Raw genomic sequence first — 14436 nt, 5'->3', positions numbered from 1 at the left:
ATATATATATACCGGTATTCTTCGAAACGATATTACTGGAACCCCGACAACCAACTGAAGTCTACGCGTAGCTCACTGAAAATTGAATACAAAAGTTGGAGGGGGCAAGTAGTTGCTTGTGGAGATTGATGCTCCGAATTATAAGGAACATTTGCATTTGTCGAAGTATACTTTCGTCGTTCGTGTATAACGTTATTACTGCCACTAAGCCTAGCGACATTAATTATATTTCCCCGATATGCTACTTACTCATGGCTGCTGCCGCCTTGTGTGGTGTAAGCTTATTTTTAATAGCATTTCCCCAATAGACTACTCATGGCTGCTGTCGCCTTGTGTGGTGTAAGCTCAATTTAAGTGATGAGGTTTTCAAATCCCATCAATTTACTACTCGGAGGAATTACCACGAATTACTACCAGCAATGGTGCAGCTTACGTAGAATACTGTTACTGTTTAACACACTTGAGTAACGTTAGTATTATACTGTACTATTCACCGTTGGTACGATTAACGTTCTACAACCTTGTTTGCCTTCGTAACGGTGTTTAACGTTAACGTTAGGATTGTACAACTGTACTACTAGTACTACTATTGTCGTTCGTACCTTACAGACTCTACAGACTGTACAGTACAAGTGGTAGTATTAATAGGAAGCTTACTACTAGTAGTACTAGTAGTACACGTAACATTGTTGGGACATCGTGGCGGCGTCATCATGGAACCCGTTCAAGTGGATCACGGTCACGTTCGTGTCCATCGCCGTGTTTGTACGACCTCCTCTCCATCGCATGATGCATACTAACGTCTCTCTCCATTAGGCGGCGTACTTTGCCTTTACTGCGTCCCAGGTGCGTTCATACTTCGCGCAGTGTTGTGCAATGCTGAACTTCAGGATTGTACTTATCGTAGCAAGCAATTAGTCCCACCCACTTACTCAGGGACGTTTTAGGTCAATAGTACCAAATTCCCTGAGTGAGTGGGCATTTGACCATTGAGTGGGTGTGTAACCCACTCACTCGGGGAATTGGTCTTTTTGAGATCTCATTCCGCAAATGACTTCCAGTGCACATGACCGTCTACGCATGAATGCGTGGAGAAAGCAGTACTTACAATTAGGCGGCATCTCGAACCGAACTAGTAAGTCATCCCACATGGTACATTTCAACCACATAGCATTCTCTAAGCAGCCGACGGTGCTGAAACTGAACTCGATTAACTCTCGATTCTCCCTTGAGTGAATTCGAACTTCTACTCGCTTCAATCTTACTGTCATAAACTCAAAGTACCCAATATGATAATACTTACAGTGGCAATGTCGATACCCGTACAGGATGTTAGGACGAGCATACGGATGTCGTGCAGCCGCCATGTAGTGTTGGAGCTCCCAGGACTTGCCTAGTACCAGCTAACATTGATTGGAAATAATATCTATGGATTGATTTGGGGGTCGGTTTTTATTTTTGCCCGAAACCGATCGGTTTGAGCAAACTTGGACTGAATTCACAATATGTATTTGCAAACTTTAATCGACGTTGCCGAAGTACAAGCCGTTCAACTCCACATTTTCCTTCAGATTGCCGCCAAATATCCTGGAAACAGTCAGACATATATTATCCTTGGTGATTGGCAAGTGACAAGAACCATGGATCAGAAGTAAACACGGCCGATAGATAGATATAAACTGGTATATGTAGAAAACGAAGTTGAAATCGTGAAGCCATGAGATCCTCGCTTCGGAGTTGATGGATTGATCTTCCGAGAAATCCTACATTGTCCATACATTGCACTGCAAGAGCCACATTATTGAACACAACGTGTCATGCAAAAGCTGGTTTGGCCTGCCGCGGTCGCCGCCATAACCGCGCTGGTGGTGAATGCACACCTTGCAGGCTTCCAGAACGCAAAGATGACAACGTATATGGCCCAACTGCGTGTGTCTGCGGAAACTCCCATGATCTGCCAAGGGATTCTCATCGACGCCAACTTCGCCCTCTTCACTCGAGCCTGCACCAAATTGTACGAAGAAGATTTCAAGGGAAGTATGGTGTTGGTGGGGGCAAGTCGGTTCAATGGCGAGCCGGATGACGGGGAATGGATACGCGTGCACAAGTACTACTATTGTCCCAACCATGCCATGGATCTCGCAATGGTGCAATTCGCGCGACCATCCAACTACACACCAGTGCAAATCCTGTGGAACGACGTCGCCCCGGGCAAGGTGGTGTGGCTGCGTGGCTGGTTTCTAGCGAACAGCGACAAGTCGCTGAATCGGCTCGTGGAAACGACAGTTCAAGTCATTCCAAATGGCGAGTGTCAAGTCAAACACAATCGCAACATATACGACCACCAAGTTTGTGGTGACAACGACAGCATCGACAAATGCAGTTCGTTCATTCTTGGATCGTGGAAGAGATTTTCTAGTTGGCACGCTCACCACGGGCAACTGCGAGTCCAAGCCCGTGTACGAGGTATTCACACGCCTCTCGGCCAGTCGCTCCTTTATCGAGCCATTCCTGTGCAATGGAGCGTAGCTACATTCGTCAGTAATACATAAGGGAAATGTCAACATGGTTGTCTTCAGACTTTTGGGCTACAAGTTAGGATGTGCATCGTGTTCATTCCAATACAGGTTCACATCTACCGGTTTTTAGAGCTGTCCTTGCAAAACTCTCATTCTCCTCGAGGAACGTTCATGTCCTTTGCTACGCAACAAGGGCATAGTCAATTATCGACTATAGCTGTGGTAGTTGGATATAGAGGTAAGTGTGGCACAACCCATGATGCAATATGCGCTGGCTGTTTCAAGATAAAGTTGTGAATCGTCAAGTTGATACTAGTACATCGACAAAGTTCATTCAAATACATGTAACGTTATTGTGCGTCGGTAAGCTCAAAATTTCCCTATTCGGTATGTATACCACACAAGTCAACTCAATGACATCTCAAAAAGCACTCCAACGACAAAAACCTGAAATTCGATCATGAAGTCGTTGACATTGCACGTCACAAAGTGCACCTTGGAATTGAGATTCCAAATATTAGAGTTTGTCGAATGGAACTGGATACTCCGGGATAGACAAACCCTTGAAGTTCACTGTGGTATTCACATTGACTTGATTGACACATCCGTTCATAGATATCCCGCTTGTCCGTACGTTTTTGTACAAACCTGACTTTACTGCAAATAACTGCAACTGTTCAAGGAGTGCGCACTGCAAACCACACTTTTGAACTCGACGTGTCATGCAAAGACTGCTTTGGACTGCTGCCGCCGCCATGACCGGGGTGTTGGTGAATGCATACCTTGCAGGCTTCCAGAACGCAAAGATGTCGACGTATATGGCTCAACTGCGTTCGTCTGCAAACGATCCCATGATCTGCCAAGGGGTTCTCATCGACCCACACTACGCCCTCTTTAGTCGTGGATGCGCCCAAAACCACGACGAAGCTGACAAAGTGGTGGTTGGGTCAAGTCGAACCAATGGCGGGTTGGGCGACGGCGAGTTGATTTCAGTGCTCAAGAAATTCTACAGTGTCGACCGTACCCGGGATTTTGCCATGGTGCAGTTGGCGCGACCATCCAACTTCACACCGGTGAAAATCCTGTGGGACGACGTCGCCCCTGGCAAGGTGGTCTGGCTGCGTGGTTGGCATCCATTCAACAGCAACCTATCTTTGAATCGGCTGGTGGAAACCACGGTCCAAGTCATTCCAAACAACAAATGCCAGTTCAAGCTCAATCGCTACGTGCGCGACAGCCAAGTATGTGGTGAAAACGACGGCATTGACAGCTGCAGTTCGTTCATTTCTGGATCCCTCATCACCGAGCTTCGTGGACGCGATTATCTTATTGGGACGTTGTTTGTGGGCAACTGCGAGTACGAGCCCGTGTACCAGATATTCAGTCGCCTCTCGGCCGACCGCACCTTTATCGAGTCATTCCTGAGCAAAGGAACGTAGCTACTTAAACTCGTCAATATTCAATCATGAGCATCTCAAGAGGTCTTCTTAGTTTGGTCTAATGGTGGTCGGACGGCCATCGTGTTCACTTCATTTCGTTGTCATAGTTAGTTTGTACAGCAGCTCGGAAGCCGGCAGCCTTACTGTAGCTGCATGTGACGTTAATTTCAGCACTCAAGCATCCAACTTCTTTGTTTGTCGTCATGCGACTGGAGGAGTCGGTGCGGAATCAAACTCGCGCGTTGTCCGACTTGCTTGAAACTCTCAGCGATGATGGAATGGACTCTAATCCTATTGTTAGCATCCCACGAGTTCCACTCTAATTCTATTCTTAGCATCCAATGATGTCCACTCTAATTAACACGCCGCTGCGCTAGTGTGCTGGCAGGAATTAGGGATGGCGCTTCGCGCATGAAATATCACATACCTCGAAAGAAATGAAGTGGATACACAACGACGTGCCCCACGAAGAGCCTGACACCTCGGAACCCCGACGCTCTGGAACCTAAAGTACATAAGTTATATCGAAGTGCAGTCTTCATTTTCCGGGGGTTGGCGCATCGCCAGTGATTCGCTAACGCTAAACCCCGGCAATGCGCCAAACTCCTCCCGATAATCAGAAGCAAGCTTACCTCCACTACGCTGCGAATGGCGCATCTGCGTGGGGTGAAAAGCACCCCACGCAGATGCGGAGAACGTTCGAGGCGCGACGAAATCCTGATAATTGTGGCCTCCAATGTGAATTCGCAACTACCTCTATATATCTATATATTATACTATTAGGGCGGATTCAGAACCGATCAAAACCTCTGCTCTGTTCGATTTAACCAAATCGAACATGGAAATTTCGAGTAGAATCCGCAATATGTAGCTGTGATGATTTCTGACAAAAACCCTCTCAAACTCTTTTCGAAGCATATCTTTGAGTCTGGTGTGCATCATGAAGATTTCTGACGAAAACGCGGTCTAATGCTATTTTTAGCATTTGATGATTTCCTCATTTACGAAACACAGTAGTTTTGTATAGTGAGTGAAAGCGTATTAAACCCATCATTCGAAAGTAATACACATCACCTTGAGGACTTCAAAACGGACACTGGGTGCGAGAAATTTGTGCACAGATCCTTTAGCCACCCGGGAAATTGAAGCACGGCACAAATGCATGGGGCAGCAGTAACTACCAGTATGTTGCTTAATAACTTATACGTGCTTGAGCTAGGTGTAATGAGTGCCGACAACAACACAGCATATGCAACATCGTCGAAAACCCACTTGCAGGCTGCATGTGCTGGCGTCATTCTGGTACTCGTGACGAAACAAGACTCACTCATCTCGACTTGCATTGATATTGCTAACACCAACGTACTGTACCTGAGTCTACCGCAACGAAGTCTTACTATGATGTCTTGCCTTACACGTTGGCTCACATCACCCACAAGCTACAGCATCATGCGTTTCATGGCCGATCATCGCCGTAGATGACTCCATATTGTCACACGGTGGTGTTTGCCACGTCCAATGACATGGGTACATGCAGTCGTTGATGGGAACACGGCTGTATTAAACCCTTGAAGTACATGATATCGAACCGACCAAAATTCCAACTTGATTGACAGATCCGTTCATGGAAATCCCCCCTGTCCATACATTGAACATCACAGACTTTACTGCAAAACAAATAACTGTCGCCCTTCAATGAGGAACCTCATTTCCAAACTCGACGTGTCATGCAAAGACTACTTTGGACTGCTGCTGCAGTAGCCGCCACGACCACGGTGGTGGTGACTGCATACTCTGCTAGTATCGACAAGGCAAAGCAGACCTCGTATATGGCTCAACTGCGCACGGTCCGGAATTTCCCAATCATCTGCCAAGGTGTTCTGGTCGACCCCCGCTTCGCCCTCTTTTCTCGAACATGCATCGAACAATACAAAGCAGACAACGTTGTGGTTGGGGCAAGTTCGAGGCGTGGCCGCTCAAATGGCGACGAGTGGATCCGAGTGGTCCGGAAATACTACAGTCCCAACCATACCCTGGACTTTGCAATGTTGGAGCTGTCTCGGCCCTCCAAACATCGACCTGTCCAAATCCTGTGGGACGATCTCGAACCTGGCAAACTGGTGTGGTTTCGTGGCTGGTTCCCATTCAACAAGGCCGAGTCTGAGCTCATGGAAACCAAGGTTGAAATCCCCACCAACGACAAGTGCCAGGGCAAAATCGATCGCCACTTGTACGACCACCAAGTCTGCGGCGACAATGACCGCATCGACAGCTGCCGGTCGTTCTTTTTAGGATCCCTCATGATCGAGATTGGTGGCACCGATTTCCTTATTGGCACGTTGAACATGGGCAACTGTGTCGGGGACCCCAAGTTCCAGGTATTCAATCGCCTCTCGGCCGGTCGTTCCTTCATCGAGCCCTTCCTGTGCAGAGGATAGTAGTTGTCATACTTTGAGCAATTATGTTATTTCAAGCTCTTTTTTCTACATCTTTTAGCTAGTTGTTCATTCATATTTTCGTTTCCACCGCTGCAGGGCATATGTACCCGCCCTTATCAGCGTTAGACCTACATTGAAGAAATGTGATGGTCCTTATTTTCATGTTCGTGGCAACTGGACAATATTAGAGGTGTTTAGCAAGTCGATATGCAAAAAAGCTGTGATTGGGTGCATTAACAGTAAACATGTCCTGAAATGCCATCAACCTTGATCGTTCTCAATATGATATATACTTTGCAGAGGTAGAAGATGATTCTTTCCATGCCAATACATACTGTACCTCGTCAGCATCTCCTCCATATGTTAAGCGTCGTTTTGATAACAAACGTAGAAGTAGACTAAAACGGTTTGCAAAATACTGCTACGCAGTACAATGGCGTGGGTAACGTTTGGTCGTTGTCGCAGCATAAAGGTACACCATATTTACAAGAGCTTCTTCTAATGGTCAAACACTTTCGCTATTTTGGACCAATCAATTCAATTGAGGTTGTTCGTAACTGTGGGCAACGCCATGTGTCTTGTCGTGCTGTCTACAACTTTGTCGTCCAATACACCAAGTTTCTTAGGTCGCGAGTGGGTGGACAACTTCTAGGAGCTGTTCCAGGATCGTACTAGAATGACGTTCATCGATATGCTACAAATCATATCAGTCGGCTGCCGTAGTTCCATGCCAAGTTCGTCGACCAAAAGTGGAGCCGCTCGACGTCCCGTAGACCATCATCTCCAGCTTCTTCATGATTCTTTTCGACGGATTTGTAATCATCACAACGCTTTAGAACGTCGTGGTCAACCAGGAGCTTTTCACAGCGGTGGCGTCGACGAACACCGTGCCTGGTCGAGTGCATTTCATTGTGGCGCCGTGGAAATGATCGTGGACATCCACGTGCGGCTTGGTCACCAAGGGAAGATTCCGTTGGCCAGTATCGATCCGATCGTGTTGCTATGTCGTGAGTGTGCTCTGTGGATCGTGGACATCCACGTGCGGCTTGGTCACCAAGGGAAGATTCCGTTGGCCAGTATCGATCCGATCGTGTTGCTATGTCGTGAGTGTGCTCTGTGGATATTGTAACGACCATCCCCTTCCAAAGCTAGCTCCACCAAAACCAACGTCACTGGAGACGTATGCACCGACCGCAGCAAATATGCCGACATGGACTAATTCGATACAAGAGTGCTACTGCATCGCATTGACTGCATCGCAGGCGTCGAGGTCCGTCGACTCCTACGCCTAGGAAGTTGCGGTCAACGGATGTAGGTGCTGGTCGAGGAGAATGAACCACTTGACCAATGATGGGTTTTCGTCAAATATCATCACAGCTACATTTATACTTCATGTGGAAACGAATTTGAATAAAAAAGTCGGTGGAGTATTTCTTCGTTGGCAACAAACAACTTTTCCGATTGCCAAATACAGAAGGACGTCGTTACTTTCCGCCGCACAGAATTGGCTCAATAAACGGACGAAAGGCGGAGAGACGGTTGAATATCTGGTACACGGGCTTGTGCACGCATTGGTAATCCGACATGGTGCCAACGAGAAAATCGCGCCCACCGATCTCGGTGATAAGGGATCCAGAAATGTACGAACTGCAGCTGTCAATCCCGTCGTTGTCACCGCACACTTCGAAGTCGTACATAGGACGTTTGAGTTTGGCCTGACACTGGTCGTTCGTAATAACTTGAACCGTAGTTTCCTCGAGCCGATTCACCGACTTGTCGCTGTTGAATGGAAGCCAACCACGCAGCCACACTACCTTGCCAGGGGCGACGTCGTCCCACAGGATTTGGACTGGAGTGTAGTTGGATTGCCGAGCCAATTGCACCAATGCAAAATCCAGGGCACGGTTGGGACTGTAGGCTTTGCTTAGCACTTTATTCCACTCGCCGTCGTCCAGCCCGCCATTGATCCGACTAGCCCCAATCACAACTTTGTCCGCTTCGTCGTAAAGTTCCGCGCATGATTGAGTAAAGAGGGCAATGTTAGGGTCGATGAGGATCCCTTGGCAAATCATGGGATCATTCGCAGACGAGCGCAGTTGAGCCACGTACGGGGATATCTTTGCGTTCTGGAAGCCAGCAGAGTATGCATGTACCACAACCGTCCCCATCGTGGCGGCAATCCAAAACAGCTTTTGCATGACCGGTCGAGTTCCAAAATGAGGTTTCACACTGATTTGAATCAGTTTTTGGACGTAAAGTCAGTGATATTCCATGTATGGACAAGATGGTTTCTTCTATGAATGAAACTGTGAATCAGTTTAATGTAAGAGAGCTCTTGCGGTCATTTCTATAATCGAACCGTTTGCATGTTTGCATTAAATGCATACAACCTGGTTCAATACAACGAAGCTAATCCATGCGGCCCACCCATGACTGAGAGTGTGTGATGATAGCAACCTCCTCATACAACCCATGCAGCCCCTATACCGCGTCTGACACTCATGAGGGCTTCGTACGATATTGCTTGGGTTTTACCTTCCAATCTCCACTGCATTTACGTACTCCCATCGACCAAAGATTTCCTCCAATCCAACTTGTGTATTTCGCCTTTTATGGCAATTCCAGGTGTGTTCTACTCAAAAGCTCCTCGGGCGATTGGTTGAATGAGCCGCCCAACCTTCGCCGAACCTGCGCAATATATGCTACTATTATTATAGTATAACATTTACAGGATTAGCGGTACTATTGATGGTACGATCTTGTGATTATTCATTTGTTTATTGATATTGATGGTACGATCTTGTGAATATTCATTTGTTTTAACCAATCATAATGAACCTTGATTCATTTTAGTCAAACATATTGATTTGTTCGATTTGTTGTAACCCCCCAATCTTGGACGAAAAGCACAATTCGGTTTCACATTATGAAATAAATACAAATCAGATTGTGTTTTTCGGATCACATATTGCTCACGATTTGCTCAACAACATCTTGATCCTTGAAAGAAAGTGTGCAAATATGCTCCTTACCTCAAATCCTCTCATGCGAAGACTAGGTTGTCCCCTCGCGACAACAAGATACCATGAATGACCATAATATTTGTGCTTGTTACGAGCGACACTCCAGTCAGTTAGGTTCAACACCCCACACAAGGCATTGAGTTCCATGATTGGGAAATACTGGGAAGCATTCTTAGCACTTGGTATGACCACCTGTGGGATTCGTGCCACTGCCACAGAAAATAATTGGAGTCACCGACTCTGGCGGGGAAGTGGTAGGTTTGGGTGCCGTGGTCGCTGGCGATTTCGTAGTTGTCCAAGCAGGGCCCATGGTCGTGAGGGGCAGTCTCGTCGTAGCGACTACTGTCGACGGTGAACGAGAAGGCGACATAGTTGATGGGTTTGAAGTAGGTTTGTCAGGACTGGTGGATGATGGAGTCGCCGTGCCAGTGCGCTGTGGTGTGGAGCCAGTGGATGCCGGTGAGTTTATGTTGGTAGACGCAGGACCAGTAGTCGATGGACTCGCGGTGGGGCCAGTAGGTGTAGGCCCAGTTGGACGAGGATCAGTCGGAATTGGACCAGTGGGCTTGGGTGTGGAGCCAGTGTTTGCTGGTTGGTTGGGGTTGGTCGAGGCGGTAGGTTCCGGTACATTTGGTTTGGTCGACGCAGGACCACTAGCCGATGGACTCATGACGGAACCAGTGGGTGTAGGCCTTGTACGAGAGGGACCAGTTGGGGTTGGGCCAGCAGGTCGAGGTATTGAGCCGGTTGGTGTTAGTTGGTTTGGGTCGGTCGATCCAGGCCCTGTGGCAGAGGGTGAAGGATTCTTGGGGGGAGTTGTGCCTTGTGTAGGGGCGGGGGTAGTTAGATGGTTAGCAATGGTACTAGTGGGGTTGGTTGATATAGGACTAGTCACTGAGGGCATACTGGTTGAGCCAATTGGTGGGTACGTGGATGAATTAGCAGAAGTTGTCGCTTGAAGGGTGGATTGAATGAACTCTTTTGCAGATGTGATTGGTAGGAAAACTGCTGGGGCGATGGTGGTGTTGCCGCTTTGCCAGTAGGTAAGGCCAATCAATCGGCTTGTACCGTTGACATTTACCATGACCGCACTGCCTCGTTCTTGCTGGCATTGACTGTCACGAAGACACAGCATGGATTCGTTGAGTGTTCGTCCGTATTCTTGGTGGTCGTAGTAAAACTTGTCACACTCGTCGTAGCGCCATAGTTTCGCCGTGGTTTCCACCAGGGACTTGTCCGATGTGGAAGTGTCGAACCCACGCACCCACAAAGTGGAGTTGTCCGGTAAGTTGTCGTTCCATGAGATGTTTGCTGGGGCGTACTGGCTTGCTGTTTTCAGTTCCAACAAGGCCAACTGCTGATAGCCCGAGCTGTTGGTATAGTGGGGCTGCAGGACCCAACGATCAACTTCAATGCGCTCTGTCCCATCGTCGCCCAACGAAGAATTGGATGCAATTGCGGCCCACTTTGACGCATTGACACACTCTGCCAACGTAAGCAGCCACATGGGGGCGATGAGCGCTGCACTGCAAAAGGCAGCCGACGATTTGTTTTCGCTCAATCCGGTCACGTACATAGACTGGATGCTATCCCGAATGACATTGGTCGTGCTAGCGCTACGAAGCGCGTGAGGGAGGCTGATCATGCCGCGAGCAGTGAAATTCAGAAATGAGCCTTGGTCGCCAATGAATTGAAGTCGACTGAGTTGTTGTAATGAGAATAATTATCTGTCCGTTAAAGATCGAACGTTGGCCAATCATAAGTCGCTTCCCTGAGATGTCTGTCGCCTTTATATGGTTCATTGATTGTTAATCTCAGTACAATTGTACAATTGTATACTAAGTTCAAGGTAAAGTGTGTTGAAGTGAAAAAATGGGATCTGCGTGCAAATCGATTCGATATTTATACATGATTTATGCTACACGAAGTATAACATAAACACATTCACTTCGACTGGCTTAACTTGTATGCCGAGATTTGCTATATCGTTGTTTAAGTTAGAAGTGACGAGTGTACTTTCAAACGTCCTTTGGATCCATTGATTTATACTTATGCCTTATGCATCAACGTAGTGCTTGCCCCTTGCCAACTTTTGCCTTTGATTATCTATGAGTTTTGGCTTAGAGTCTGTTCCATTTACTTTCAAAATGGGTATTATCCAATCAAAACGCTCCCCAACTCATTCATTTTTCAAAATGGGGTACATGACCCCATTTCATCAATTCAGCAAATACCCTCAATGACTGGATAATAATGGATGTCTCACTATCCAATCATTGATCGCAATCTCATCACATGATGGACTCGACCATTGCCGTGTGTGTTGCTGTCGTTGCTACCTTGGCGCCGCCCTCATGTCGATCGACGGATGTAGCAACCGCGCCCCTCCATCAACACTGTTTTCGTACCCAGTACCATGTGGTGTTGGTATACGCAAGAGTTGGAACTCAGCCTCGAGCACGGCTCGGGTACACTTTTGGGCTGCATGTCCAAAATGGCTATTTGACTGTGTTATTGACCAATCATCATGCACCGTAGTCTGGTCTGGTCTAATGATTTATGCCCAATCAATCATTGTCATAGAATGGGTAGATGGGGGGGGGAATAGCTCACTGTCAAAGGGGAGGTATATTAATAACTACTATAGCTCAGGTGGTAGAGCATCGGGTTCTTAACTCAAAGGTCGTGGGTTCGATCCCCGGATTCCCCGGATTATTTCCGCAAGGAGTTATCCGTCCCTCCCTGGGGAATCCGGATAACAAGGGCTGCGTACGAAGACGAGGACCGAACTTCGAAGAAGATCGGTCGAAGCACGAGGTATGAAGCGTTGAGCGAAGTAAAAACCGAAGATTACACACCGCCCCTGGTCGAGCAGGCGCGTTACAATTGGCGAAGCGGTTCCAGAACATGTGGTTCTAGTGTCGGCCCTCGCGAGGAATGTCTTAAAAATGATAATCCAAACTCAATTAATCATAGAATGGGTAGAAAATGGGACGAAATATTTTGTCACCCCATTTTTCGTTTTTTTTCAATTCTACTTGGAACAGGCTCTTACTACACGTACAGCGGTTCATATTAGAGGTCTAGCTACCAATTTACTAGTATTCGCTAATCTAGTGTTAGTTCAGTTCAAACTTAGGAGTACAGTATAGTATTATGGACCTTTCTACAAACTCCAACGTGCAACTCTCCCACGGGAGCCCTTTCTGTGTAAGCCCTTGTATAATATCAATCCCACTTCGACAAGGCACCACACCGCCTAATCTAACGGTCCATGAACCGAAGGACCAAATTCAACGGCCACTCCGCCAATTGACTAGCGCAATCCCCTATTTCACTCGGGTACCGGTACACAGTATGTTCGTGGAGGGTTCCAGTGCTCTTTCCAAAGCGCTCCCGTAACGGTACTTTTATAGTGTTCCAATAATTCATACAGTATACTACATAGTACTATTAATTGTACAACTTATTACTATTAATAGTACTACTGTATTAATAGTACTCGTACTACCGTAGTCCTAGTAACTACTAATAGTACAACCGTAGTACTAGTAGATACTAATAGTACTTTGACGATGCATGGTCAGGCCTGGATTACCTTGAGTTGCGACATGGGTTATAGAGGTGAAATATCAGCCCACAAGAAGTACCAGGTAAATCTCCATACAAATACGGTACGAACAGTTCCCGTACGTCCATAATCCCAATCTAACTGTAAGTTAGATCAAGTCAAAGCCACGGTGAGCTTATTGTAGGCGAGTATACCAGAATTAAAGAACGTACGAGCTTCCATAAGACTAAGGTTCTCGAAACGCTAGTAGCCGCAACATGATCATTAATGTGGTACTAGTAACCTGATTCAACCACGAAATTCGTTTCACAATTGCAATGAATTGTAGAAAAACAGGCTGTTACCCACCATCTTGTCGGACAGAGTGAATCCTCATAAACCATATGGTGCCACCCCACCCACTCCATATATTTCCAGCAGAAACCCGAAATACCCTACATCTCCCAACAGGTTTGCGTGGTTCACAACACGTCAAATACAGTGGACAACCACCCCACCACATTGTCATTCGTCTCATTTTCGAATTCACTTTGCTATGGTCAAGTTCCTCGCCCTCGCCGCCGTCGCCGCCTCCGCTGCCGCCCAATACGAAATCGTCAACGGGACGGAAACCCCCATCGGCAAGTACACGTACGTGACGGGTCTTCGCTCGACCGAAACTGGCTCGTCCAGCTGCGGCGCGTCGTTGGTCGCCCCCAAGATCCTCGTGGCTGCGGCGCATTGCGTGGCGTCTTCGTGGGCCACGTTCGCGGCCGTGGGCACGCACTACTTGAAGGGCAACCAGGACGGTGAACGCATCAAGATCGTCAAGCGCACGCAGCACCCCAAGTACAACGCCAACACGTACGAGTACGACTTTGCCGTGCTCGAGTTGGAAACAGCGTCGACGTTCCCCGTGGTCAAGCTCAACTGGGACGACGACCAGTTCAACGCGCCGGGCGCGACCTCGTGGGTGCGCGGGTGGGGCACCACCAAGTCGGGCGGATCGCAATCCCCCGTGCTGCTCGAAGCGCCCGTGGTCATCTGGTCCAACGCCGACTGCCAAAAGGCGCTCGGGTCGTACAACACGATCCAACCCACGCACTTGTGCGCCGGCGGGGCCGACAAGGACACGTGCCAAGGTGACTCTGGCGGACCGTTGACCGTGACCAAGAACGGCGTCGAGTACTTGACCGGCGTGACCAGCTGGGGCATTGGCTGCGCCAGCCCTGGCCTCCCGGGTGTGTACGGCCGCTTGTCGTTGGCCCGCAGCTTCATCGAGCCCTACTTGCCCACCAACCCCACGCCCACGACCACCAAGCCGGCTTGCTAAGCGTTTTGTGTAACGACACAGTCCTGAATGTTCGCTTGTAGATGAAAACACACAGTAACGTTAATATGATGGTGTTATTGTACTCGGGTTGCGTTTCGAGCATGGTGAGGGTGGGTGGCTTGTGTCTTTCTGGG

At 47.9% G+C, this 14436-nt stretch overlaps 6 protein-coding genes and 1 pseudogene across 7 annotated transcripts; 5 read left to right on the top strand and 2 right to left on the bottom strand.

Moving 5' to 3' along the window:
* Positions 1 to 1817: 1817 nt before the first annotated feature.
* H257_18731 (hypothetical protein) lies at positions 1818 to 2529 on the top strand (the record flags this gene model as incomplete). The annotated part of the gene is made up of 2 exons (XM_009847857.1): positions 1818 to 2355; positions 2420 to 2529. 2 exons carry the CDS (start codon positions 1818 to 1820, stop codon positions 2527 to 2529), a joined length of 648 nt encoding a protein of 215 aa, XP_009846159.1.
* Positions 2530 to 3235: 706 nt separating this feature from the next.
* H257_18730 (hypothetical protein) lies at positions 3236 to 3999 on the top strand (the record flags this gene model as incomplete). The annotated part of the gene is made up of 1 exon (XM_009847856.1): positions 3236 to 3999. A coding segment is annotated over one exon (723 nt), but the record flags the coding sequence as incomplete, so codon positions are not given.
* Positions 4000 to 6003: 2004 nt separating this feature from the next.
* H257_18729 (hypothetical protein) lies at positions 6004 to 6396 on the top strand (the record flags this gene model as incomplete). Its single annotated transcript, XM_009847855.1, has 1 exon — positions 6004 to 6396. One exon carries the CDS (start codon positions 6004 to 6006, stop codon positions 6394 to 6396), a length of 393 nt encoding a protein of 130 aa, XP_009846157.1.
* A 1422-nt stretch (positions 6397 to 7818) lies between these two features.
* H257_18728 (hypothetical protein) lies at positions 7819 to 8645 on the bottom strand. The gene has a single exon (XM_009847854.1). It carries the CDS (start codon positions 8592 to 8594, stop codon positions 7881 to 7883), a length of 714 nt encoding a protein of 237 aa, XP_009846156.1. The 5' UTR covers positions 8595 to 8645; the 3' UTR covers positions 7819 to 7880.
* A 1427-nt stretch (positions 8646 to 10072) lies between these two features.
* Positions 10073 to 11064, bottom strand: H257_18727 (hypothetical protein; the record flags this gene model as incomplete). The annotated part of the gene is made up of 2 exons (XM_009847853.1): positions 10073 to 10202; positions 10349 to 11064. 2 exons carry the CDS (start codon positions 11062 to 11064, stop codon positions 10073 to 10075), a joined length of 846 nt encoding a protein of 281 aa, XP_009846155.1.
* A 992-nt stretch (positions 11065 to 12056) lies between these two features.
* H257_18726 lies at positions 12057 to 12131 on the top strand (annotated as a pseudogene). Its single transcript has one exon. The product of its transcript is annotated as a tRNA-OTHER (tRNA).
* A 1319-nt stretch (positions 12132 to 13450) lies between these two features.
* Positions 13451 to 14390, top strand: H257_18725 (hypothetical protein). Its single transcript, XM_009847852.1, has one exon. The coding sequence runs from the start codon at positions 13526 to 13528 to the stop codon at positions 14300 to 14302; it is 777 nt and encodes a 258-aa protein (XP_009846154.1). The 5' UTR covers positions 13451 to 13525; the 3' UTR covers positions 14303 to 14390.
* Positions 14391 to 14436: the final 46 nt, after the last annotated feature.

This window comes from Aphanomyces astaci, assembly GCF_000520075.1.
Source record: "Aphanomyces astaci strain APO3 unplaced genomic scaffold supercont1.207, whole genome shotgun sequence".
In the NCBI taxonomy this organism is placed as follows: Eukaryota; Oomycota; class Saprolegniomycetes; order Saprolegniales; family Verrucalvaceae; genus Aphanomyces; species Aphanomyces astaci.
This window is presented reverse-complemented; position numbering and strand designations above follow the sequence as displayed.